This window comes from Amphiprion ocellaris, chromosome 15 (genome assembly GCF_022539595.1).
Source record: "Amphiprion ocellaris isolate individual 3 ecotype Okinawa chromosome 15, ASM2253959v1, whole genome shotgun sequence".
NCBI lineage: Eukaryota > Metazoa > Chordata > Actinopteri > Pomacentridae > Amphiprion > Amphiprion ocellaris.
In genome coordinates this window covers 23,338,159-23,362,118 of record NC_072780.1, presented here as the reverse complement: position 1 = coordinate 23,362,118, position 23,960 = coordinate 23,338,159, and the positions used below count along the sequence as shown (strand labels likewise).

Sequence of the window (23,960 nt, the reverse complement as noted above, 5' to 3'; positions counted from 1 at the left end):
GAAATTAGACTTTCATCAATTTAGTTGTACACAGGTCGATGCTTGGAAATAAAGAATCCAGATTAACATGTGGTTAAGTACTCCTACAGCTGCAGGAAGGAGTCAGATTTTTTTTACATGTACTGATTTTATTTGATGGCATTTTATTAGTGATCTGAAAAAGCAAAATTAAAAGATTTTACAAAAATCCTAAATAACAAATAAATATTTCTCCAAGTCTGTAAGACAGAGTCATTTTTTATCTGAGAATGACTGAAAATGTTTTGTGTTGCTACTATAAGGTTAAGTCATGATCCAATGGACTTGAGTGAGCTGCACTATTGCAGCAAAACCTGCAGGTAAGAACAAGGCTGGATTCCCTAATATTAATGACTTAAGTCTAACGGATAATATGGGAGGTGCTGAAAGCACATGTAGTAATTATGTAATTAGAGTACTGCCAAATATGGATTGTCAGCAATCATCACAAAAACTACATTAGCTTTAAAACTGATCTACAAATCCAAAAAAGCAAACACCGAACTCAAAATAAAAGTGAGATCTTTGTGAGTAGCCAGTCTTCAATCCACTGTATTCCAATTCTCACATACAGGCTAGTTATGCCACAGACTGCGGTCAACTTCATGTCAAATATCAGCAAGTTCAGAATTAGAACCAGAAAATAAATTAAAAACAATGTGCTGCATTACATACAATTAACTCTGCCACTTCATCAAGGGATATTACACTGCCAGACTGCCTATTATTGCCTCTCTAGCTCCAACTCTTTAAAACTCCTCATATACTGTGTTCCAGAGATGCCTCACAGTCAGAAAGTCCATTATACTGCTGCAGACGGTGCAGTGCGATTGCATTTTGTCTTGGAAATAGAGGCATGGAGCCTGTTCTGATTACAGTGATATTATAATTGATGCTTTTTACGTTTTAGTAAAGTGATGACCTTACATTACTGCTGATGACCATTTTCCAAAGTACTTTTGAAATGGTTTTGTGTGTGTCATTGGCAGCCACTCAATATTACAGTATGACAATGTATTGTTCAAGTCCTGTAGCTCTTCCTAGACTAGAGTTCTGTAATGTGTCTAAGTGTGGTTTGTAGAAAGGGCAAATAGGCCAAAATGTGTAACATAAAACTAGTTACCACTGGGCAGTGGGTGATGATGCATTTTGTTTAAAAACCAGCTGATCAACTGAAAACTGTTGTTTGAGCAGTGTAATCAGATAAGTTAATATATTTGAGTTTTTGACAAACACAATCCATTTTAAAATGTCATTTCAAGACTCAAGCTTGCCTGTTTTTTCTTTGACATTCTAAAAGAACCAAAAAACTAATGAATTACTAAATAAAACTTTTATCCATAAGTTGATTGTCATAAAAAATAATTTGCATCTATTTTGCTTGCAATCATTTTCACAAGATTGCAAAACTTCTGTTGACAAAAATAATATTGAAAAAAATACTTATTTAACTGAAAAAATATTTGGCAGATTATCGGGTCATCAGTTATGACCTTAATTGTATGTCCACACAACACGGACTAAAATAAAAGCATAAAGATCAATGTGATGGATTACAAACCTTAAAGTTTATTTTCATAGCATAGTGAAAGGTATGGATGCCAACGGCTGACCAGAAAACACAAAAGCATTTGAAAATCTACCATTATATTACATGCTTTGGAAATGTGCAACAGTAATGTACTGCATATGGTGCATGATGTATTTTAAAAGGGCTAAAACATGCAAAAACACTGAAATTACCCTTTATTAACATTATGCCCACTTTGTGAATGAGCCATCATTCCACGTTACATATGTTGTTCAGCACAATACTGAGCATGCTTTTAGATATTTAAAGGAGGGCATGATTTTCAATTAGCCTAATTCAATAATCCATGATGTTGCTCTGTGTGTTTCAGAGCAGAGCAGCAGTGCAGACATTGTAATTCTGCTCAGACAGCTGGGACTTTCTGACTCATGACTGCAACACAGCACCAGGTTTGCCAGTGATGGAGCTAAACTAAAACAAGAGTGCAGTTTTGTAATGTGTCACCGTGGTGTTGAGAAAACCCCACAATCAGCCTCAGTGCTCACTAGTGGGTGTGTGACCCTCCAGAGTTTGGAGGCACTGTGGCCTCCCCGCCCCCCCTCTGTCCATGACCTCTCCTGCCGTGGCCCAGGATACAGTGAGCACTGCCACACCCTTCATCATCATCGTCTCCCTCGCTTTCAGAGGACGACTCTCCAAACTGTCGGGGCTTCTCATAAATACAGCAACCTGAAACACAACATGAAGGATTAGAACTGATCTAGGGGATCTTCATCTATAGCTCATGGCTTCACTGACTCATCATAAACTGCTGGTTCTCTGAAAATCAAAAATTCAGCGTGACACCTTGTTCAAACATTTCTGGTCTGAAATATTAACTAAAGGGAGCTTGTGATAAAAATAGCTTTCCAGCTGCTGTTGGATTTCATATATCAAGTTGTGCCAGAGACTGAAAGAGAGTGAACGCTTCCTCTCAATCACTGCAGACTTATGTATCAAGGATTTTATTTACTTTCTAATGCACGCCAGCTCTTTCTATGCATGAGTTTGGAGGATCATTAAGGCTGAATGAAAAATTAATTACCTTAACCTTTATATGACTTAGTTTGGGGATTAATGAGTGTGGGCAGAAGGGATTTCTGAGATAAAGAATTTTGACATTATGGCAACTTTTTCAAGTGTAATCCATCATATGACACCATCAAACTCTTGGCATTTTATACAAAATTTTGCCTTGTTTAACTTAAAATCATCACAACAAAAACCTTACTCAGAAATGTCATCACTTGACATACCATGTGTGTTGTACATGTTCTAGTACATTTTTCATGATTAACATTATCTGAGTTGCATGCCCACAGGTTTTCAATACAAGGTAAATATGTGTGTATTGTTCGATCGAGGAGAGTGTAGGTGTTCCAGAGGTATAAGAACCATACTGATGGAACACTGCGAGCATTAGCATTAGCATTATTACCTTAGCATGTAACATACACTACCAGTCAGAAGTTTGGACACACCTTCTCACTGAATCCTTTTTCTTTATTTTTACTACTTTCTACAGTGTAGATACATAGTGAAGACATCCAAACTATGAAGCAAGGTATACAGAATTATGTAGCAAACAACAATTGTGAAATAACTCTAAATATGTTTTGTATTTTAGATTCCTCAAAGTAGCCACCCTTTGCTTTGATTACTGCTTTGCACACTCTCTTGATGAGCTTCATGAGGTAGTCACCTGAAATGGTTTTCACTTCACAGGTGTGCCTCGTCAAGGTTAATTTGTGGAATTTCTTACCTTCTTAATGGGGTTGAGACCATCAGTTGTGTTGTGCAGAAGTCGGGTTGGTACACAGTTGACAGCCCTATTTGACAACTGCTAGAATCCATATTATGGCAAGAATCAATCAGCTAAGTAAAGAGAAATGACAGTCCATCATTACTTTAAGAACTGAAGGTCTGTCAGTCCGGAAAATTGCAAAATTTTTTAATGTATCTGAAAGTGCAGTCGCAAAAACCATCAAGCGCTACGACGAAACTGGCTCACATGAGGACTGCCTCAGGAAAGGAAGACTAAGAGTCACCTCTGCTGCTGAGGATAAGTTCATCCTAATCACTAGCCTCAGAAATGGCAAGTTAACAGCACCTCAGATTAGAGACCAGATAAATGCCACATAGAGTTCTAGTAGCAGACACATCTCTACATCAACTGTTCAGAGGAGACTGAACCAATCAGGCCTTTATGGTCAAATAGCTGCTAAGAAACAACTACTAAGGAAAAGCAATAAGCAGAAGAGATTTGTTTGGGCCAAGAAACACAAGGAATGGACATTAGACCAGTGGAAATCTGTGCTTTGGTCTGATGAGTCCAAATTTGAGATCTTTATTTCCACCAGCCGTGTCTTTGTGCGACGCAGAAAAGGTGAAGGGATGGTCTCTACCATGCATGGTTCTCACTGTGAAGCATGGAGGAGGAGGTGTGATGGTGTGGGGGTGCTTTGCTGGTGACACTGTTGGGGATTTATTCAAAATTGAAGGCACACTGAACCAGCATGGCTACCTCAGCATCCTGCAGCGACATGCCATCCCATGTAGTTTGCATTTAGTTGGACCATCATTCATTTTTCAACAGGACAATGACCCCCAAACACACCTCCAGGCTGTGTAAGGGCTACTTGACCAATAAGGAGAGTGATGGAGTGCTGCGTCAGATGACCTGGCCTCCACAGTCCCCTGACCTAAACCCAATCCAGATGTTTGGGAGGAGATGGACCGCAGAGTGAAGGCAAAAAGGCCAACAAGTGCTCAGCATCTCTGGGAACTCCTTCAAGACTGTTGGAAAATCATCTCAGGTGACCTCATGAAGCTCATCGAGAGAATGCCAAGAGTGTGCAAAGCAGTAATCAAACCAAAGGGTGGCTAAATTGAAAAATATAAAATATAAAACATGTTTTGACTTATTTCACAGTTTCTTTGTTTACTACATAATTCCATATGTGTTCAATCATAGTTTTGATGCCTTCAGTGAGAATCTGCAATGTAAATAGTCATGAACATAAAGAAAAACCATGAAATGAGAAGGTGTGTCCAAACTGTTGACTGGTAGTGTGTGTAAAAAAACAGCTTTGGTTATGCAAAATTTAAAAACTTAACATATCTGAATTTTGGAACTTCAAATCTCACCATGCTGTCATAGATCAACGTATTGGTGGGCTACAGTTGAGCCTCATTCTTTAGCCTGCATTTCTACACATTCTACAGTTTTCACCATAAAATGCCACATAACATTAGTATTTACACCATGGATGTACAGACTGACTTGATAATAAAGATCCAAATAATTAGAAAGTGTGAACTCAAGTTGCAAGGATTGTCATATATTGTAAGATGAGTCAGATGACTTAATACATTTATCTGCATGGAAAGAGTTACTATTACTCATCCCAAGGTGTGCAGAGCCACAGTGTAAACCAAAAAGGGGAAAAAAAAGGAAGTACATTCTACATAATTTCATGTTTCAGTTGGTTCATTTGAAGACATGGGTTGCAGCAGAAGTTGCCTTGGGAGAATTGGCTCCAAAAATCTGACAGTAAATTTAGATGTAGATTGTCTCCAAAGGCCTACAACTTTCAGTGGACATATTTTACAGTGATCAGTCACAACATTAAAACCTTCAGTTCTTGAAGCCGATATGTTGGAAGCAGAAACAATTATCAGCGCAATGGGCAGTGTAAGAATTTGAGAGAATATGACAAGATCGAAATAGTGATGGCTAGATGACTGGGCCAGAACATCTTTAAAATGGCAGGTCTTGTTTGGTGTTTCTAGTATGCAGTGGTATGTACCTACCAAAAGTGATCAAGACCAAAGGGGTCAGAGTGACAAATGACCCATGTGGTCTGATCCCACAGAGATATGGTAGCAAAAATGGCTTAAAGTATTAATGTTGGCTATGATAAAAAGGTGTTCGAGCACACAGTGCCTCACAGCTAGCCATGTAGCTACAGACCATTCAAAGCACCAACAATGAGCAGGTGACCATCAATACTGGACCATGGAGCAAAGAAAGAAGGTGGTCTGGTATGATGAATTTCATTTTCTTATACTGTGGGGTGAGTGTTTTATCTGCTGAAGAGATGGCAGCAGAATGCACTAAGGGAAGAAAGTGAGCTGGCAGAAGCAGTGAGATGCTTTGGCCATAGTTCTTCTGGGAAATCTTGGGTCCTAGCATTCATGTGGTTGTTCACTTGACATGTACCACCTTCCTGAACATTGTTGTAGACCAAGTACACTCTTTCATGGCAACAGTGTACCATGAAGGTAGCGGCGAGTTTCAGCAGAATTATGCAGGCTGCCATACTGCAAAAAGTGGTCAAGCATCTCTGGGATAAGCTGGAAAAACAAGTGTAATCCCTAGAGTCTCCACCTAACAACTTCAAGGACTTTAAGGATGTAACGTTGACAACTTACACCCTTATAGTACAGAACAGATTCAGAGGTCTTGTGGAGTCCATATCTTGATATATTAGAGCCGTTTCCAACCTACACTATTAGGTAGGTGGCTTTAATGTTGTGGCTGACTCAGTGTAGGTCATTTGATTCAGACTAACATCATTGTTAACTTAATTATTTTTCTGTCTGTTGTAATAAGGAAGATGAACTCACACTTTGAAGACCTTCTTCCCAAGTGTTCATTGTCGACGGTGTCACTAGACCACTCCACCTTCTTCTCAGTCTTTCTCTTCCTCAGCTTGATTGTCAAGCTTCGTCCCTCCTGTAACACATAAGAGGTCTGCTGTAAGATACTTGGCATCAAATATAAATTGGGCCAAGTGTTAACCCATGTCAGCACACAGGAAGAAGAAGGACCTGGGTCCAAATTCAACAAAAGATATCTCTGTGACTTTCTTAATAGAGACTTTATGTTCTCTCTAGGGCTGGCCCGAATAGCAGTTTCTGGGCTCCAAATATTAGGATTGGTGCATATCAGAATGTCCAACGTCGGGCGAACTGACGACACGAATACCGATCGTGGGACATCGTCCGACGGAGGGTGGGGTGGGGTGGGGGGGAGTCCGAATACCAAATATTCGAATCTCAAAATAAATATTCGGATACCACCGTCATGATCGGATATTCAGATATTCGGGTCCAGCCCTAGTTCTCTCCATGTCTATCTGGGTATATCAGTGTTCCCATCCCTGCTATGTGAAAAGTAATGTATCTCAAGTACTACACATGCTCCTATCAAGACTCTGATTTGCAGTTCATGAAGAGTGTGTCCTGGGCAAATGTAAAGGAAAATAAAAAATTATATAATATATTATAATATGACAAATTATTTTGGAAATGCTAAATTACAATTATTGCAGCATCTGCTGTAAGCAACCAACATCTTTATGTCTATTTTTAAAGGAGATATGTCTCAAAGATGTTATACCTAGTTCTCACCAACTTGTCCACAGCCAACAACGTTCAGAGGCATCTGAATTCCGGTTTCAAACAGTAGTATGCATACACTTTGTAGGATTTTCCTCACTGATTTAGATGATAGTGAGACTTTGCAAATCTTGTCCCAATCAATTAGTAACAATGATTTCCCAAAATCATATTTATCATTATCAAACAGTTTATCTAGGTATTACAACATTTTGAGAGTATATGTTTTAAACTGAGGATATTTATAAATGCAATTTGCTTTGTACTTGGGATAGCATGGTGATGTGGTACATAGCACTGTCGCCTCACAGCTTGAAGGTCCTGGGTTTGAATCTCAGTCTGGGACCTTTCTGTGTGGAGTTTGCATGTTCTCCCAGTGTGGATTCTCCAGCTTCCTTTCTCAGTCTAGACATGCTGAGGTTAATTGGTGATTCTAAATTATGTGAATGTGTGTGCTTGGTTGTCTGTCTCTCTGCATTGGCCATTGGACTGGTGACCTGTCCAGGGTGTCCCCTGCCTTCACCCTAAATCAGCTGGGACAGACTCCAGCCCCCCGGCGACACTACAGAGGATAAAGTGGTGTACAGAAAAAGGATGGATGGATGTCTTTCAACTCACATCTCTCCAGTGAGGGAAGATGGTCAGGCATGGGGCACTTGGTGAAAAAAGGTGTAATGACTTCACAGCACTTGTAGCCAACCTTAAAATTCTACCTAAAAGTGTTGGATTTGTACAAATCAATGAAGCTGTTCTACACTAAAGTGGAAAACCACTTATTTCCAAATCAGGGCATTGCCATGGTGAAACAGAAAAAAAGTCAAACACAAAGCTAGGAGAACACCAATATGCAAATGCCCTGCATGCATAATTTCGATTTCTCTTCAATGGGACATGGACACAAAGACCCAACTAAAAAAATATGGACATTGACAAGAAGCACGTGAACAGTGGCCTCTATATATTCATGACTAGATACACTTAATAGGTACATCTTTCAATATATTGCTACAGCTGCCTTATGCGATGTGACAGCCTATTTGTAATATCAGTACAGCAAGAAAACTTCGATAATTAGTGTATATATGTCCAGAACCACAACCGAACCTGTCCAGAGAACCACAACCTGCCGTTCCAACCACAGGGGGTTACTGTTAATTCACAATATGCAGAAAGTTTGATACCTCTGCGGTTACTGTAATGTCAAAACTTACTAGCCAAAATCCTAACAAGCACCGTGATTTATTGGAACTTAACGCACCTAACGTACCGGGCCGCGTGAAGCTTCACAAGTCAGAGATATTATAATTCCAGTCTAATATAATAAACACTGTGAACAAGTAGCACGACATCGTTAGCGATGAAAAAAACGTGTTTGTACTCTACTTGACCAGTGGTAAGCAAAACAGTACAAAGCAGTCTTTACGGCCAGCTCTTTAGCATTTACCTGCTGGGGCGGTGGCGGCGTGCTCGTCTGTACTGTCTCCGTTATCGTCTCACTTGATGTCCCGGGAACCTCTGCCATCCCTGGTACTGCTTTGCTAACCTACCGTTAGCTAGCTTAAAGATGCTAACGAACCAGAGTGACGCGTCACTGATGTGTAAAATAACGTTCTGGCAGCTACAATTACAGACGTCCTGTACTCATAAGATGTATTATTAATGAAAAAATGTTGACCTGAAGAACAGGACGTGTGGATCAGTCGTGAGACGCGGCTACCACAAGTCAAGCTCCACAACAAGCAGTCAGACTTAAACCGGAAGTGTCATGTTTCACGTCAAAACTGTCAGCTATGTGAATCAGAGAAATACAACAAATCACACCCAACTATTGGATTGTGTAATTATTTTGTTTGTGCTATTTGTAGTATTCATTCTGTTAATAATGCATTTTTGGGGAAAATAATATTTTCACAAGTTATTTTATTTATAAATGTGGTAGTATGCTGTCCCTTTTTCTTGACAGTCGTATTGCTGTGGGGAAGATATTTGGAGACGGACAGCACTTAGTTCCACTTGTCCGTGAAAATGTAACAGCCCGTAATCCAACAGGATCCTCGTGCTGGGAGTAGACTGTTTTTTTGTTTGTTTTAGATTAAGACAGAGTAATGCGATATGGTACAATTATTCTAAAATGTCATGGCATAATGTTTGCTTATAATTAGCTATATTTCCAAATGCCCTTTCCGGGGTTTGCAATAATACAATTAAAAGGTCGAAAACGGTGGGCACTGTACTGAAAGCACAGTAAGTAAACCCAGCTGACTGAAACGTCAACTGCCATCGCAGAATAACTAATTTCGTGTGTAGCCAATATGTCAGGTACACGACTTTGCCATAGCATAACTGTGGTTTCTGTTTTTTGTTTCCAACATTGTGCGTTATTCAGAATGTGGAGGGCAGTTCGATTTCCGAGTTTATGGCTTCCAGGGAGAAAGGCTGTCAGACTCTCCTCCAGCAACCCACCAAAACCTTCACATCCCTTTCCTTCTCCGTCAAACTCCTCTCCAAGGCCCCAAGCTGAGAAACAGAGGCGGAGACGAGCGCGTGAGGAGGCCATAATGTCAAGTCAACACAGTGTAAGTTGAAAACTAAAACAGGGTATAGACAGTTTTTACAAGGTGGCCAGGCTGAGACCATCAGTCATATTAGAGTGGTGTAATATCTTGCTTTTTTTGTTCGTTAGTTTTTTTTCAGAAAATTGCTTTAGTCAAAATAGTCTCTATTTTTGCACCTATATTATTTAATTATGTAGGCAAGACTGTCGTGTAGAAGTAAGCAAGTACTCATATACAGCAAAATACGTTTTAACTCATTTGATTAAAAATCTAGAACTGTTGTTAAATTTTTTTAAATTATAGTTGTTAATATCACTCATAAAATAATTGTGACTCTGTTTGAACTTGGGTATGTGTGTTTCCAGAGTGCTGAAGTTAAATCAGTGAATTGGAGCGAAAAGCAAAAGATTGTTTACACTGTCCAGACATCTCCTGGGGCAAAGAAAGGTGACTGACTTCCTGTTACTGCTTCCATTACCAGCTTATTTCCCTGTGATGATTCTCTGCAGACTGAAAACAGTTTTTATTCTTTTGTGCAGACACTAGCTTGCCATTTCCGTCCTCGTACAGTCCAGAGTATGTGGAGTCCAGCTGGTATCAGTGGTGGGAGAAAAAGGGATTCTTCAGTCCTGAACGACATGTGAGAATTATAACCTTTTAAAACAACTTCTTAAGACTGGTAATACACTAAACTGATGACTTTCTGCTATAAAGTTATGCAAGTAATAAATATCAATCAAGTGCCATGCCATTCAGCGTAGGCAATCATTTCTCTCCAGCTTCTCCGATCTTTTGCTCTCTGAATTGTGACTGTTGCCCATTCCATGTGTAGCCATGATGTAAGTCCATCTATCATTTTCATTCTCTGTCTGCCTCGTCCTCTCTTCCCGTTAATTTTTCCAGTTGTGACAATATATTCCAGGGTCTCCTTCCTTAAGATGTGTCCAAAAAATGTTGTTTGCCGTTTCCTAATTTTGTTCAGTAGTGTATAATTTGTGTTTAAATATAACTTCACTTTTATGCATTCTTTTACATTAAACAGTTTAGTAATTAAAGCAAATCAAGGCAACTGTGTTTATGTAGCCAAGTCTGAAATCTGACTGAAGCTAGAACTGAAGCAAAAATGTTGTTGCTATTGCTATTTATGTAGATGGAGACCTTGTTCACAATGGACTATTTAATGTCAATAGTATTTGCAGTAATATTGCTATTGTATTGTTTACTTACTGTGATAATAAGAGCCTAACATGCAACAGAAAGAGTCGTTCTATAAAAAATAGAGGTCGACCGATATGGGATTTTCAAAGGCCGATACCGATTTTTAAAAAATAATTTTCAGCCGATGGCCGATATCTAAAGCCGATTGTAGAAGCCGATTTTTAAGGCCGATATCCTTTTTTTTTTTAAAGCACGTCGAATACAAAAGGTAATTTAAACACTAAAAATATATACATGTATATATTACAAATTAAATACACTAGTAGAACGCTAACATTTATTGAACACAAAAAGTGAAAAAGTACAATAACATAAAAAAAATACTTAAGTTTACAAAAAATCCAATTAAAAAGTAACCTGAAAGTGGTTAGGGTTAGGCTTGTTGTTGCTTGGCTCACTCGCTCCACTCATGCTCCGCTCTCTGAGTGCCGGGGGTCCTTCTAAGGGAAAAGCGGTCGCGGCAGCTACCCGTATGGGTGCCTGATCACAAATCGTCTTTTTATTTGTAAATATCAGCCAATGACCGATATTGAAAAAAGTCCATATATCGGCCCAAAATATCGGCCGGCCGATCCGGTCTACCTCTAATAAAAAACCCAAAATATAAATGCACACGTCAGACAAATTTGCACCTTAAAATGTGCTCCATACCTTGATATGTCAGTGCGGGTAACTGATGGTTTTTTTATGTTTACACCTGACCCGATATTGAAATGTGTTATTTTGATCTCAGTTTTACCTGCAATATAATCCCATCTCAGGATGCACATTAGGGTCATGTCCTTTCAGATAAAAATGTTTCTCCAACCATCTCAAATTTTGTTCAGAGTTTACTTATTAATTACCTACGACCCAAAACTAAGGTCTACTAAATATTTTGGAATGCATTTCATATATTTTTTGACTTGGGAATTTTTATAATTTTACTCTCACAAAATTGTCTTACCTGGGGGAGTAATTTTAAGGGTTCAGTATCTCTAGAAATATAACTTCCGACTGTGACTGTGACAGAGGCCTAACTTAAAATTTTTGGCACTTAAATGTCTTTTTTTTTATTTTTTTAAATAGATTTTTCCAGTGGTTTTGGTTAATATATATACTTGTGCATCACAAACAATTAGAATATCACAAAAAAGCTTCATCACTTATTTAAGAAAGCAACTTTTTTATGTATTCATACACTCATTCCTCATAAAGTAAAATGTTTCCCTTATTTTTGATAATTATTTTGATAATTATGACCCTTAGCTCAAAATTATTATTATTGTTATTATTATTATTATTATTATTATTGTTATTATTATTATTATTATTAATAATAATAATAATAATAATAATAACAATAATAATAATAATAATAATAATAATAATAATAATAATAATAATAATAATGAAATAATATTTAATTTTGAGTTTGACTAAATTACTATTCAAACAGTATAAATATTGTGCCTCTCTCAAAGACTCAAAGACTGTTTTCCTACAGACATTGTCACCTTGTGCCATGCCACCCAGCAGCACCGACTGCCAGAAAGCCAGAATAAGGACAAAGAGTGAGAAAATATCAGAAGCGGAGCAATTAAAAGAACGAGAAAAAAAAGTAAAGATGGGTCTACACAAAACCATAATCCTGGGCAAGGCTGCTGACTTAACAGTTGTCCAGAAGACAGTCATCCATACCCTCCACAAGGAGTTTAGGCCACAGAAGGTCATTGCTGAAACAGTTGGCTGTGGGTAGAGTGCTGTATCAAAGCATATTAGCATAATAGGAAGGTTCATAAGCAACAGGGATGATCACAACATTGAGAGCATTGTCAAAAGTTGATTCAAGAACTTTGGAGAGCTTTACAAGGAGTGCACTGTGGCAGTGCATGAAGAGCCACAACATCTTCAGGAAAGGAGCTACAACTGTCATGTTTCTAGTATCAAGCCACTCCTGAACCAGAGACAACATCTGAAGCATCTTCATTGAGCTAAAGAGAAAAACAACTAGACTGTTACTCAGTGGTATAAAAAGTACTTTTATTATTGCATTAAATTTTGAAACCAAGCTCCTAGAGTCTGAAGAGAGAGCGGAGAGGCTTAGAATCCAATCTGTTTGAAATTCAATGTGAAATTTCTGCAGTCCGTGATGATTTGGAGTGCAGTGTCATCTGCTGTCATTGTCCACTGCATTTTTAGAAAGTCCAAAGGTGACACAGCTGTCTACCAAGAGATTTTAGAGCACTTCATGCTTCCACCTGCTGACAAGCTTTATGCAGATGATGATTTTTTTCTTTAGCAGCACTTACCGCCTGCCCATAGTGCCTAAACTACTACCAAATGATTTCGTGAGCATTGTTATATTACTGTGCTTGAGTGGCCTGTCAACTTGCCTGACCCGTACCCCATAGAATCCCATATAGGATATTGTCAACAGGAAGATGAGAAACACGCTATCCCAAAATACAGATCAACTTAAGTCTGCTACCAAAACAGCTTGGGCTTCAGTGATACCTTAGCAGTGCCACAGGCACAGACCTGAAAGCTTTGCTGCATTGATGCAGTAGTTCACTGTAAAAGAACCTCAGCTAAGTACTGAATGTATAAATTAACATATTTTTCAGAAGTTGGACAGTTCTGTTTTGTAAATCCCGTTTTGGATTGATGTAAAGAGCTATTCTAATAATTTGAGATACGGGATTTCAGATTTTCATGAGCAACATGCCATAATAATCAAAATTAAGAAAAGAAAAGCTTTTAATTTTCACTTTATCTGTAATGAATGTAAAATATATGAAAGTTTACCTTTTTGAATTAAATTACTGTAAAATCTAATTCTTACGTTTATTGAAGCAAATCATGGCAAGTTCTAAAACAACATGAAAAGTGAAACAGGATATCGGTGATTTACTAAATGTGAAATGAAGCCAAACAAAGCATGACAGTCAGCATTCCTCAATGGGGTGTCTGTGTAGTTTCTCATTCATCCAGGTCATGGTTATCCAAAGTTGTTTAAATCAATCCAACTGGACTTTAAAAAAGTTCCTTGAAGCCGTTTCACCTCTCATCCAAGAGGCTTCTTCAGTTCTGGTGGTGGTTGATGTTGCCTCAGCTTATAACCTCTGTGAGGTGTGGTCAGTGTTATTCACATTCCGACGACCATTGCAAAGGCCCACCTGGCTCCTCCACGATGGTCGCTGGGAGCCAGGGAGTGACAAAGGGGGTCGTTGAAATGCGAGTTTCACCGAGCCCTCGTATGCTAATGGTGGTCATTAGCATGAGCCACTTCACATGAGTCGTTCTGCTGAGTAGTTCTTTTGGGGAGTTTTGAAAGGACCTGATTGTAAATCGGCGAAAGATGATGTTACAGACCACCTCCCCTGTTCAGAGATGGCTTCTCCACTTTGACATGGATGGCTTCTTTCACACCTCTCTCAAACCATCTGTCCTCCCTGTCCAAAATCTGAACATTGGTGTCCTGAAATGAGTGTCCCTCTTCCTTGAGGTGAAGGAAGACTGCCGAATCCTGTCCTGAGGAACTGGCTCTTCTGTGTTGAGCCATTCGCTTGTTAAGTGGCTGTTTGGTTTCCCCTATGTAGAGATCTGAGCATTCCTCGCTGCATTTAACTGCATACACCAGGTTGCTCTTCTGACTGTGTGGTGTGGGGTCTTTTGGGTGGACCAGTCTTTGTCTGAGGGTGTTATTTGGCTTAAAAAAGAAAGGGATCTGGTGTTTGTTGAAGATCCTCCTCAGTTTTTCAGACACTCCAACGACCATCGTTGAGGAGCCAGATGGGCCTTTGCAATGGTCGTCGGAATGTGAATAACACTGACCACACCTCACAGTGGTTATAAGCTGAGGCAACATCAACCACTACCAGAACTGAAGAAGCCTCTTGGATGAGAGGTGAAACGTCTTCAAGGAACTTTCTTAAAGTCCAGTTGGATTGATTTAAACAACTTTGGATTCCTCAATGGGATTCACGGAAGTTAAATTGTTCAAAGCCATTACAATGTTTCTGTTGGTCTGAATGTCAAATTTGTGTTGTCTTCCCCTCCTCATTGTAGTTGGCGCTGGGATAGGTCATATGTACTGTAGTCACCCAATAGATATCATCGGACAGAGGTCATTTGATCAGTCCAGTTGACCCATTTCATTGACTAGTCTTGACCCTGACATCCTGCTCCTCTCCATCCTTGCCAGTGGTGAAATCCCAGCCAACACTTGCTGTCCGACACACAGGCTGCATAGTTCAGTCAAGTAGTTGAACAGTAGTTTTGTCACGATTCAATTCAATTCAATTTTATTTATATAGCGCCAATTACAGTCAAATTGTCTACCTAAACAGTTAAAAACACTTTCAGCTTTTTGATAGTAAAAATGGACAACTAATTCAATTTCAGTACATATGGAATAATAATGCAGTGGAAACGGCTTTCACACACATGAGCTTTGTCCATTTCTTATGTTTTCAGGAGCAGTTGTCGCACTCTGTGGATCAGACTTTTTCTCTTTGTATCCCTCCACCAAATGTGACAGGCTCTCTGCACCTAGGCCATGCTTTGACTGTCGCCATACAAGATGCTCTGGTTCGATGGTATATTTATATTTATTAATATTTATTTTGAAGTTAAGAGTTGAGTCAGAATGTCCAAAAAAAAAGCTTATCTTCTGATGAAGCATGTATACATCAATTTGTAATCCAACAGGAGAAGGATGCAGGGATATAGGGTGCTGTGGGTACCTGGATGTGACCATGCAGGTATTGCAACTCAGGTAAGATGGCTTCATCTCTTCTTTGTCCTTTATTTAAAGGAATGGATTCACATTTTGTTAAACCTCCTGTTATGTTGCGGGTCAAATTGACCTATTTTGAAGTGAAAAAATCTTAAAAAAAAAAAAAGAAAAAAAAAAGTTATATGTATTTTTTCAGAATGAAACTTCTTCTGCTTGGCTTGATAAATGTAATCAACATATAAAATGAAAATGGTTCATTTGATATATTTGCAAACCCACCCTGAACAGAAGATATGTCTTGTTTAATTTATCAACATCATGCCATAAAAATAATTCCAAAATGTGAAATATAATTTAACATAAATCAATGTCATGTAAAACTGTTTTATTTTATATGTGGGTCTTACCAGTGTACATTAAAAAAGAGTTTTAATGTGCATTTTTATAAAATAAAAAATGAGTGACTTATCTTCATTGAACCATAATCTGTGAGAGGTCAAGAACACCATTGTACTGAATATTGATTGAAATGTTTAGAAATGGAGTTAACAATGAGTTATGTTTATTGGGATGTTTTGGTTGCTGACATTTTTGGACAATTAAACATGATCCAGGAGCATCATTGCTGTTCCTGATAAACAAACCTAACAGTAGGTTCAGTCTTTCTTAAAAGGGCTTTAACATGCCTGCATGTAAGTTGGTCCTTGTAAATGGTTCTCCTGTTCATACACACCTGAAAGAGATACTCTTCTAACACAGATCTAATATAAATGTTGGGGACAAAACCTGTCCTCAACACCATATTTATGCTGGAGTCTGGTCCCAGCTGACATTGTGTGAGAGGTGGAGTATGTTTTGGTCAGAACAAGAGCACATTTTTCCAAAGATGGTTGTGGTTCAGTAAGTCAATCAAAGTCATCTGATGATGGTAAGCACCAATCTAATATCAGTTTTAAACATGCAGAAAAGACAGTTTTTCAGCCTTATGCTTAGAATCTGGTGACTCAGCTGTAGTACAAAAGTCATACATCTGCGCATGTCCACTTACTGGGGTTCTCACATTTTTCTTCTAACAAAGACTTTGTACTTGATGTCATAACAGTTTTTGCGAAAACCTAGGGAATGTGTCCATTGGGCATTGCAAAGTAATGGAACTGGCTGCATATGACACAATTTATTTGCTGGACAATGGTCTGGAGTGTTGTCCTCCATCTCATGTATTGATTTTTTATGTCTGTTAGACAGTGGTGGAGAGGAGACTGCTGAGGGAAGAAGGAAAGTGCAGACAGGACTTTACCAGGGATGGGTTTATACAGGAGGTGTGGAAATGGAAGAATGAGTGAGTCTTCACATTCACATCATCCTTTAAATGAGCATTACATCTACTGTTTGGTGTGCACAATGTTTGCTTTGCTGACTTCAGTTCTTACATCCTTGTGTCATAGGAAAGGAGATGAGATCTATCATCAGCTGAGGATGCTGGGAGCTTCTCTGGACTGGAGCAGAGCCTGTTTCACTATGGATCCAGTAAGATTATATTCACATACAGTACATTGTTTTCAGACTCTTTCAGGTTTTCCACATTTTTTTCTAAAAACAAATCAAATCAGATTATTCATATGTTTAATATATTTAAAACAACCTGTGGTGGCCAAAGTGCTGTACATGTTTATCAGTCAGGCAGCAACAAAAACATGTGCAAAGATCAAGATGAGATTTTACTAAATCAATTTGGAAAACAATATTAAATAAAGTACAGAATGTCTTTTGTTTACATCTTTTTCAGCCATAAAAACCATCCATCCATCCATTATCAATACACCACTTAATCCTCAGGATCGCGGGTGGCTGGAGTCCATCTCAGCTGACTTAGGGTGAAGGCAGGGTACACTCTGGACAGGTCACCAGTCTATCACAGGGCTACACATTGAGATAAACAATCGCACTCACATTCACACCTACGGACGATTTAGAATCACCAGTTAACCTCAGCATGTTTTTTGTACTGTGGGAGGAAGCCGGAGAACCGGGAGAAAACCCACGCATACACAGGGAGAACATGCAAACTCCACACAGAAAGATCCCAGGCCAGGACGCGATCTTCTATCTGCATTGCAACAATGCTAACCACTGAGTAGCCCCTTTTAAGTTGTCAATTTCTAAAAAAAACAAATCTAAATTATTATTATTCCAAAGCTTTGGAGCTGCTATGGCAAGGCTCAATATTCCTTACCCACTAGCTTTGATCATGGAACAATTAAAAGCAACTGTTCTGAGGATCTGAGAGGCTTTGAGGTAGAGTTGGGGAAGGTAAGCTGTAAAATGTACCCAGGTGCCAATCCATGGATGGCTTTCCCATCAGTCTAAGGTCCACAAAATGCAATGACCAAAACAAATGTGTTGTAAATTTATTAAAAGACTGAAATATCCCAGTACGTAAGCATTCAGATCTTTTTACTAAACTAGGCTGCATATTGTCAGAAGGTGGCACTATAGGGTACATTACATTTGGCTGTATTAAATGGAGATGTCTGTGTAGTTTCTCATTCATCCAGGTCATCTTTTGGGTGGACCAGTCTTTGTCCAAGACCCCACACCACACAGTCAGAAGAGCAACCTGGTGTATGCAGTTAAATGCAGCGAGGAATGCTCAGATCTCTACATAGGGGAAACCAAACAGCCACTTAACAAGCGAATGGCTCAACACAGAACCAATCCAATCCAACTTTATTTCTAAAGCACTTTAAAACAACACTGTCAACCAAAGTGCTGTACACATTAAATAATAGAATAAAAAATTAAAAAATTAAAAAGTTAAAAATAAAAAATTAAAATAAAAAATAAATAACCAAATAAAAATACAAATAAAATAATGTGAGTATAAAAATAAGACATAAGACACAGGTTGTAGAGTAAAAGTCAGCTCTAAGCTGAGCCATACGCCAAGTTAAAAAAATGTGTTTTTAAAAGAGATTTAAAAATAGGGAGGGAATCAGCCTCTCTGATTTTTAGTGGGAGCTCATTCCACAGTTTAGGAGCAGCCACAGAAAAAGCACGATCGCCTCTCAATTTCTTTTTGGTCATAGGCACCACCAGTAGTGCTTGATCTGCTGACCTCAGTGAGCGAGAGGGGTTGTAGGGGACCAGCAGATCACACAGGTACAGGGGGGCCAAACCATGAAGGCATTTAAATACAAATAAAAGAAGTTTAAAATCAATACGGAGGTGCACGGGGAGCCAGTGGAGGGACTGGAGGATGGGAGTTATGTGGTTATATTTACGTGACCCCGTTAAAAGGCGAGCGGCAGCGTTCTGAACTAGTTGAAGTCTCGACAGTGAGGATTTGCTGAGTCCAGAGTAAAGCGCGTTGTAATAATGTAATTATTCTTTTATGTCAGTTGGTATTTGCTGTATCTCATGCTGTGAAGACAATGGAAAGTGTCCTATTATCCATATACCTACAAGACTAAACCCACCTCATTTGAGTGTGATGGAGGCAGTTCAGCATCTTTGGCATTTCCATGGTTGCAAAAAGGTTACACAAGTGTTGTCATTTTGTCCAATTACTTAGGCATAGGTGGACTCAGTCAAGGTGTAGAAGCATCCCAAGGATCACTAATGTAGGAAGTAGGATGTACCAGAGCTCAGTAGTACTTGTCAGTACAAAGAGTGTGAATACACTTCCTGATATATTAAGAAAACATTTGAGAATCCTGTTTTGCTTTTCATTCTAGATTTTTTTTTGTGTAGATTGTGCAAACTATTAAGAATACATTGAGGCTAGCACTCGTCATGTCAGAGCATACAAAGCAAACCAAACACAGCAGAATACACAAGTCTGGATACAGAATAGAGCTTTAACTAATGTTGCGACTGATTCATTCTTTCAGTGAGCACAGCAGTAGACACAATTATGGTATGTATCAAACTGAGCTTTTATAGCAATGCTAAAATAAAAAGGATCATCTTTCAAATGTTTATACTGCTGAATTTGATTTTGATTTCAGAGTTATAGCAGGGCTGTGACTGCAGCCTTTGTCAGGCTGTGTGACTCTGGTCTGATTTATCGCTCAGAGGGTTTGGTCAACTGGAGCTGTGCTCTGGAATCCGCCATTTCTGACATAGAGGTAAGACACTTCACACAATTACATATTGCAGCATATACAAGTGGACCAACTAATAGATACCACTACAAGGACAAAAAACCTCAAACCAATATAGACTATTTCCATGGCTATCATCATTGGCTCCTGAAAAGCTAGAAGTCAGCCAATAATCATTACATACGCTCATACTTGGAAAAAAAAAGAGCTGCTTGTCTGATTAATAAATAACTTGAGACATAAGTATTAATTTGTATGCATGTATATATATATATATATATATATATATATATATATATATATATATATATATATATATATATATATATATATATATATATATATATATATATATATATATATATATATATATATATATATATACACACACACACAAACATATACACAGTTTACCTCAATTTTACTTGTGTACCCAATTACACCTTAAGTAATTTTAGGGCACTTTACATTGTTAGGGTAAGACCTTACAATATTATAGAGGGAGCCCAACCATTCCCCCTTGACCAGTTGGGAGGTGTGGTTTTGCTTTTGCTGTCCTTTTGGAAGTGGTTATACTGTGTGTGTGTGAGAGAGAGACTGTATGTGTGACTGTCAATACTCATAGATCCATACTATATGACTCACCAGACAAAGATTTTGTACCTCCCAATACATAGTTTGTCAAATGCAATAGGCCAGGAATACTAGCTTTGCCTACTACAATTGATCTGAGTTTGCAGCTTGCCAACAGCATTTGACCAATGTTGAGCGCCTGAGGTTGCATGGGCAGATGAAAGCTTCTTATAGATATATACACTATATTGCCAAAAGTATTTGTTTACCTGCCTTGACTCACATATGAACGCAAGTGACATTCCATTCCTAATCCATAGGGTTCAATATGACGTCGGTCCACCCTTTGCAGCTATAACAGCTTCAACTCTTCTGGGAAGGCTGTCCACAAGGTTTAGGAGTGTGTTTATGGGAATTTTTGACCATTCTTCTAGAAGCGCATTTGTGAGGTCATACACTGATGTTGGACCAGAAGGCCTGGCTCTCAGTCTCCGATCTAATTCATCCCAAAGGTGTTCTATGGGGTTGAGGTCAGGACTCTGTGCAGGCCAGTCAAGTTCATCCACACCAGACTCTGTCATCCATGTCTTTATGGACCTTGCTTTGTGCACTGGTGCACAGTCATGTTGGAAGAGGAAGGGGCCAGCTCCAAACTGTTCCCACAAAGTTGGGAGCATGGAATTGTCCAAAATGTCTTGGTATGCTGAAGCATTCAGAGTTCCTTTCACTGGAACTAAGGGGCTAAGCCCAGCTCCTGAAAAACAACCCCACACCATAATCCCCCCTCCACCAAACTTTACACTTGGCACAATGCAGTCCGACAAGTATCGTTCTCCTGGCAACCGCCAAACCCAGACTCGTCCATCAGATTGTCAGGTGGAGTAGCGTCATTGGTCACTCCAGAGGACATGTCTCCACTGCTCTAGAGTCCAGTGGCGGCGTGCTTTACACCACTGCATCCTGACGCTTTGCATTGCATTTGGTGATGTATGGCTTGGATGCAGCTGCTCGGCCATGGAAACCCATTCCATGAAGCTCTCTGCTGAAGCACTGTTCTTGAGCTAATCTGAAGGCCACATGAAGTTTGAAGGTCTGTAGTGATTGACTCTGCAGAAAGTTGGCGACCTCTTGGCACTATGTGCCTCAGCATCTGCTGACCCCGCTCCGTCAGTTTACGTGGCCTACCACTTGGTGGCTGAGTTGCTGTCGTTCCCACACACTTCCACTTTCTTATAATACAGCTGACAGTTGACTGTGGAATATTTAGGAGCGAGGAAATGTCACGACTGGATTTGTTGCACAGGTGGCATCGTATCACAGTTCCACGCTGGAATTCACTGAGCTCCTGAGAGCAACCCATTCTTTCACAAATGTTTGTAAAAGCAGTTTGCATGCCTAGGTGCTTGATTTTATACACCTGTAGCCATGGAAGTGATTGGAACACCTGATTCTGATTATTTGGATGGGTGAGCGAATACTTTTGGCAATGTAGTGTATGAGCAAGGTGATCCCATGTGATGAAAATTCAATTCTTATTGCGTTTGTATGATTTATCAGCTTGAAGATATAAAATACAAGCTGTGCAAATATGAAGAGATTTTGTTATCTGCCCAAGGGCGAATCTGATTCCACGGTTGGAAGTGACCTTTTGTGTTTAAGTAATGCACTTCATTTTGAAAGCTGAACCTTTTCACATTAATGAGATGGCTACAGGCAGTATTTTTTATTTGTATTCAAATGCCCCATGTGGTGAAAATCCATTGTTAATGCATTTGTAGTTGTTAAAAAGTTACTGAGGAACTGAGGATCCAGAGATTTGCTCTTTTTTTTTATTTTTTTTTTATCAGTGTCACCGCATCAATCAGCTAATGTGGCTAACATTACCCTTAGTTCTGGTCATAATGCACAGGTCAAGGCTCTGTTGAATAATCTGTTAATTTTTTTTGACATTTAGAAATAGCTGAAACTTTAAAACCAATTTGAAACCAATAAACAATGTCCGTGTGGGTTACTGAGTTTTCATGTCACCGTTTGTGCTTCAGTGAAGCCCACACTCAATCAGTGGTTAGATATGTTTCTTTCTCTCCTGCTTTCTGTGCTCACATATACTGCATTTTATTACAGCTAAATTTTTAAAAAATCCTGTTCGCATTTACATATTTTTCTGTTTTGTGGTCAGACAATGAAACCAGTATGAAATAGTGACTGAAATACAGCACATTAAGACTACATATTAACTAACAGTCACTTCATAGCCATTGCTAAGCCACTGCACTGCTTAAGTACTGATTTTATAAATACATCAGCTGACAAACTCACCATAAGTGAGGGTGAGAAAGACAGCAGCTGTCCTGTGAATGCAGCAATCTATCCATGTAAAATGATCACTCAAAATGTAAAAAAAAAGTCCTGGTCTCACACACTCAAATTCACATCTCTGTCGGCTGCTGTGGTCCACTGTTTTCTCTGCACAGAGAGAGTTTTCATCTTGAATCCCAAAAAAACCCACTCAACATGGTCTGTCTCTAATGCAATCATTTATTTTGTTCTGTATTTCTTGACTGTATTGATAAAAATGTTAATTGTAACTTTAAAATTGTGGCTTTGTTATCAGGTTGACTCAAAGGAGCTGTCTGGGCAGACCATGTTGTTTGTTCCTGGTTATGAAAACAAGGTGGAATTTGGAACAATGTACACATTTGCATACCCTTTAGAAGGCCACGGTAAGCATTTGCGACTGTCTAGAAACCTAATACATGTTGTGCTTAGGGTTGTTCTGTTTTATGTTCTGATTTCCCTTTCCCTATATTTTAGATGGTGAGGTAGCAGTGTCTACCACCCGTCCTGAGACTATGCTGGGAGATGTGGCTGTAGCTGTTCACCCTGATGATCCTCAATATCAGGCTAGTAGTTCTAAAAAGGACGAGGCAGTCTTGGAATATCACAAAATGTAAACAGATGTTTTCATGGGAATGTTGATAAATCAGGGAGTTGCAATGTAATTGAAATTCACAGGAATAAAAAATATTTTGTAAGGAAACATTAAAAGTATGCTAATTACTTTAATAATTAAGATCTGTAAAAATGAAAGGAAATTGCGTCACATTATTCGATTAGTTGGAAAACTAACTTGGAACTCCCACCTAGAAAAACTGCTGTCTTGTTTAAAAAAAAAAAAAAAAAAAAAACTCTTACTCAAGTGAAGTGTCTGCCTTCCCAGACTGATAGAAATAATCAAAAAGTGGCACAAGAAAGTGAAATTAACCTTAATATAATTTTCAAAAACCAATCCTCACTGTGACTGTATTAAATTCAAGATGGAATGGATGCAGGTTATTTATAGTCTTTTATTATAATACAGTACAGGTAATTTTCACATGTATATTGTTATACATTGATTACATTGATTTGTCCTGAAACTCATTTCAGAATTTAGGTTCAAATAGGTTATAAATGAGCTATAGACTTATTCAAATCAAACCCTAAGTTATCAGGTACAAATGCCAACTTTAGATTTCTCAAATACGACTTTTAAAGATGTGAGAGCGTTTTCTCTCGTTCAGTCATCTTTTGTGAACTATTTCTTTATCTCTGATAATAGTATTTACTCGTAATTCTTCAACTGTCAAAACTTTTAATGGCAAAAGAGGCACCATCAGAGCAAACCTGCAGGATTGCAAGGTGTAGAACTATCTTTCATATTAATTATATTATAAGTAGTCATACATTTCAATAAGCCGTTCATATATACGAAATACCTGAATTACAAGCACAGTCACAATTTAACACTCTTAATGAGC

The 23,960-nt window shown here is 38.7% G+C and overlaps 2 protein-coding genes across 2 annotated transcripts in view; one reads left to right on the top strand and one right to left on the bottom strand.

Annotated features, from left to right (window-relative positions):
• Positions 1-554: 554 nt before the first annotated feature.
• On the bottom strand, positions 555-8,751 carry ppp1r11 (protein phosphatase 1, regulatory (inhibitor) subunit 11). The gene is made up of 3 exons (XM_023294934.3): positions 8,436-8,751; positions 6,218-6,326; positions 555-2,278 (listed from the first exon to the last, which is right to left on the bottom strand). Exons 1-3 carry the CDS (start codon positions 8,511-8,513, stop codon positions 2,094-2,096), a joined length of 372 nt encoding a protein of 123 aa, XP_023150702.1. The 5' UTR covers positions 8,514-8,751; the 3' UTR covers positions 555-2,093.
• Positions 8,752-8,997: 246 nt separating this feature from the next.
• The window catches only part of vars2 (valyl-tRNA synthetase 2, mitochondrial), a 34,230-nt gene continuing 19,267 nt past the window's right edge, over positions 8,998-23,960 (top strand). Inside the window, exons 1-11 of the mRNA XM_023294565.3 lie at positions 8,998-9,235; positions 9,378-9,567; positions 9,912-9,993; positions 10,086-10,186; positions 15,223-15,344; positions 15,457-15,523; positions 16,726-16,823; positions 16,930-17,011; positions 19,492-19,611; positions 22,775-22,883; positions 22,975-23,063. Of these exons, the coding sequence (XP_023150333.1) occupies positions 9,379-9,567; positions 9,912-9,993; positions 10,086-10,186; positions 15,223-15,344; positions 15,457-15,523; positions 16,726-16,823; positions 16,930-17,011; positions 19,492-19,611; positions 22,775-22,883; positions 22,975-23,063 (1,059 nt within the window). The 5' untranslated portion in view covers positions 8,998-9,235; position 9,378. The remainder of the gene's footprint in view (positions 9,236-9,377; positions 9,568-9,911; positions 9,994-10,085; positions 10,187-15,222; positions 15,345-15,456; positions 15,524-16,725; positions 16,824-16,929; positions 17,012-19,491; positions 19,612-22,774; positions 22,884-22,974; positions 23,064-23,960) is intronic.

What these genes read in the sequence shown, in the direction of transcription:
- ppp1r11 (XM_023294934.3), bottom strand. Translation starts at nt 8,513, where the DNA reads ATGGCAGAGGTTCCCGGGACATCAAGTGAGACGATAACGGAGACAGTA. An exon ending in CGCCGCCACCGCCCCAGCAG is followed by an intron (nt 6,327 to 8,435) that starts GTAAATGCTAAA and finishes TATGTGTTACAG; the next exon opens with GAGGGACGAAGCTTGACAAT. An exon ending in GGGAAGAAGGTCTTCAAAGT is followed by an intron (nt 2,279 to 6,217) that starts GTGAGTTCATCT and finishes GTTGTGTTTCAG; the next exon opens with GTTGCTGTATTTATGAGAAG.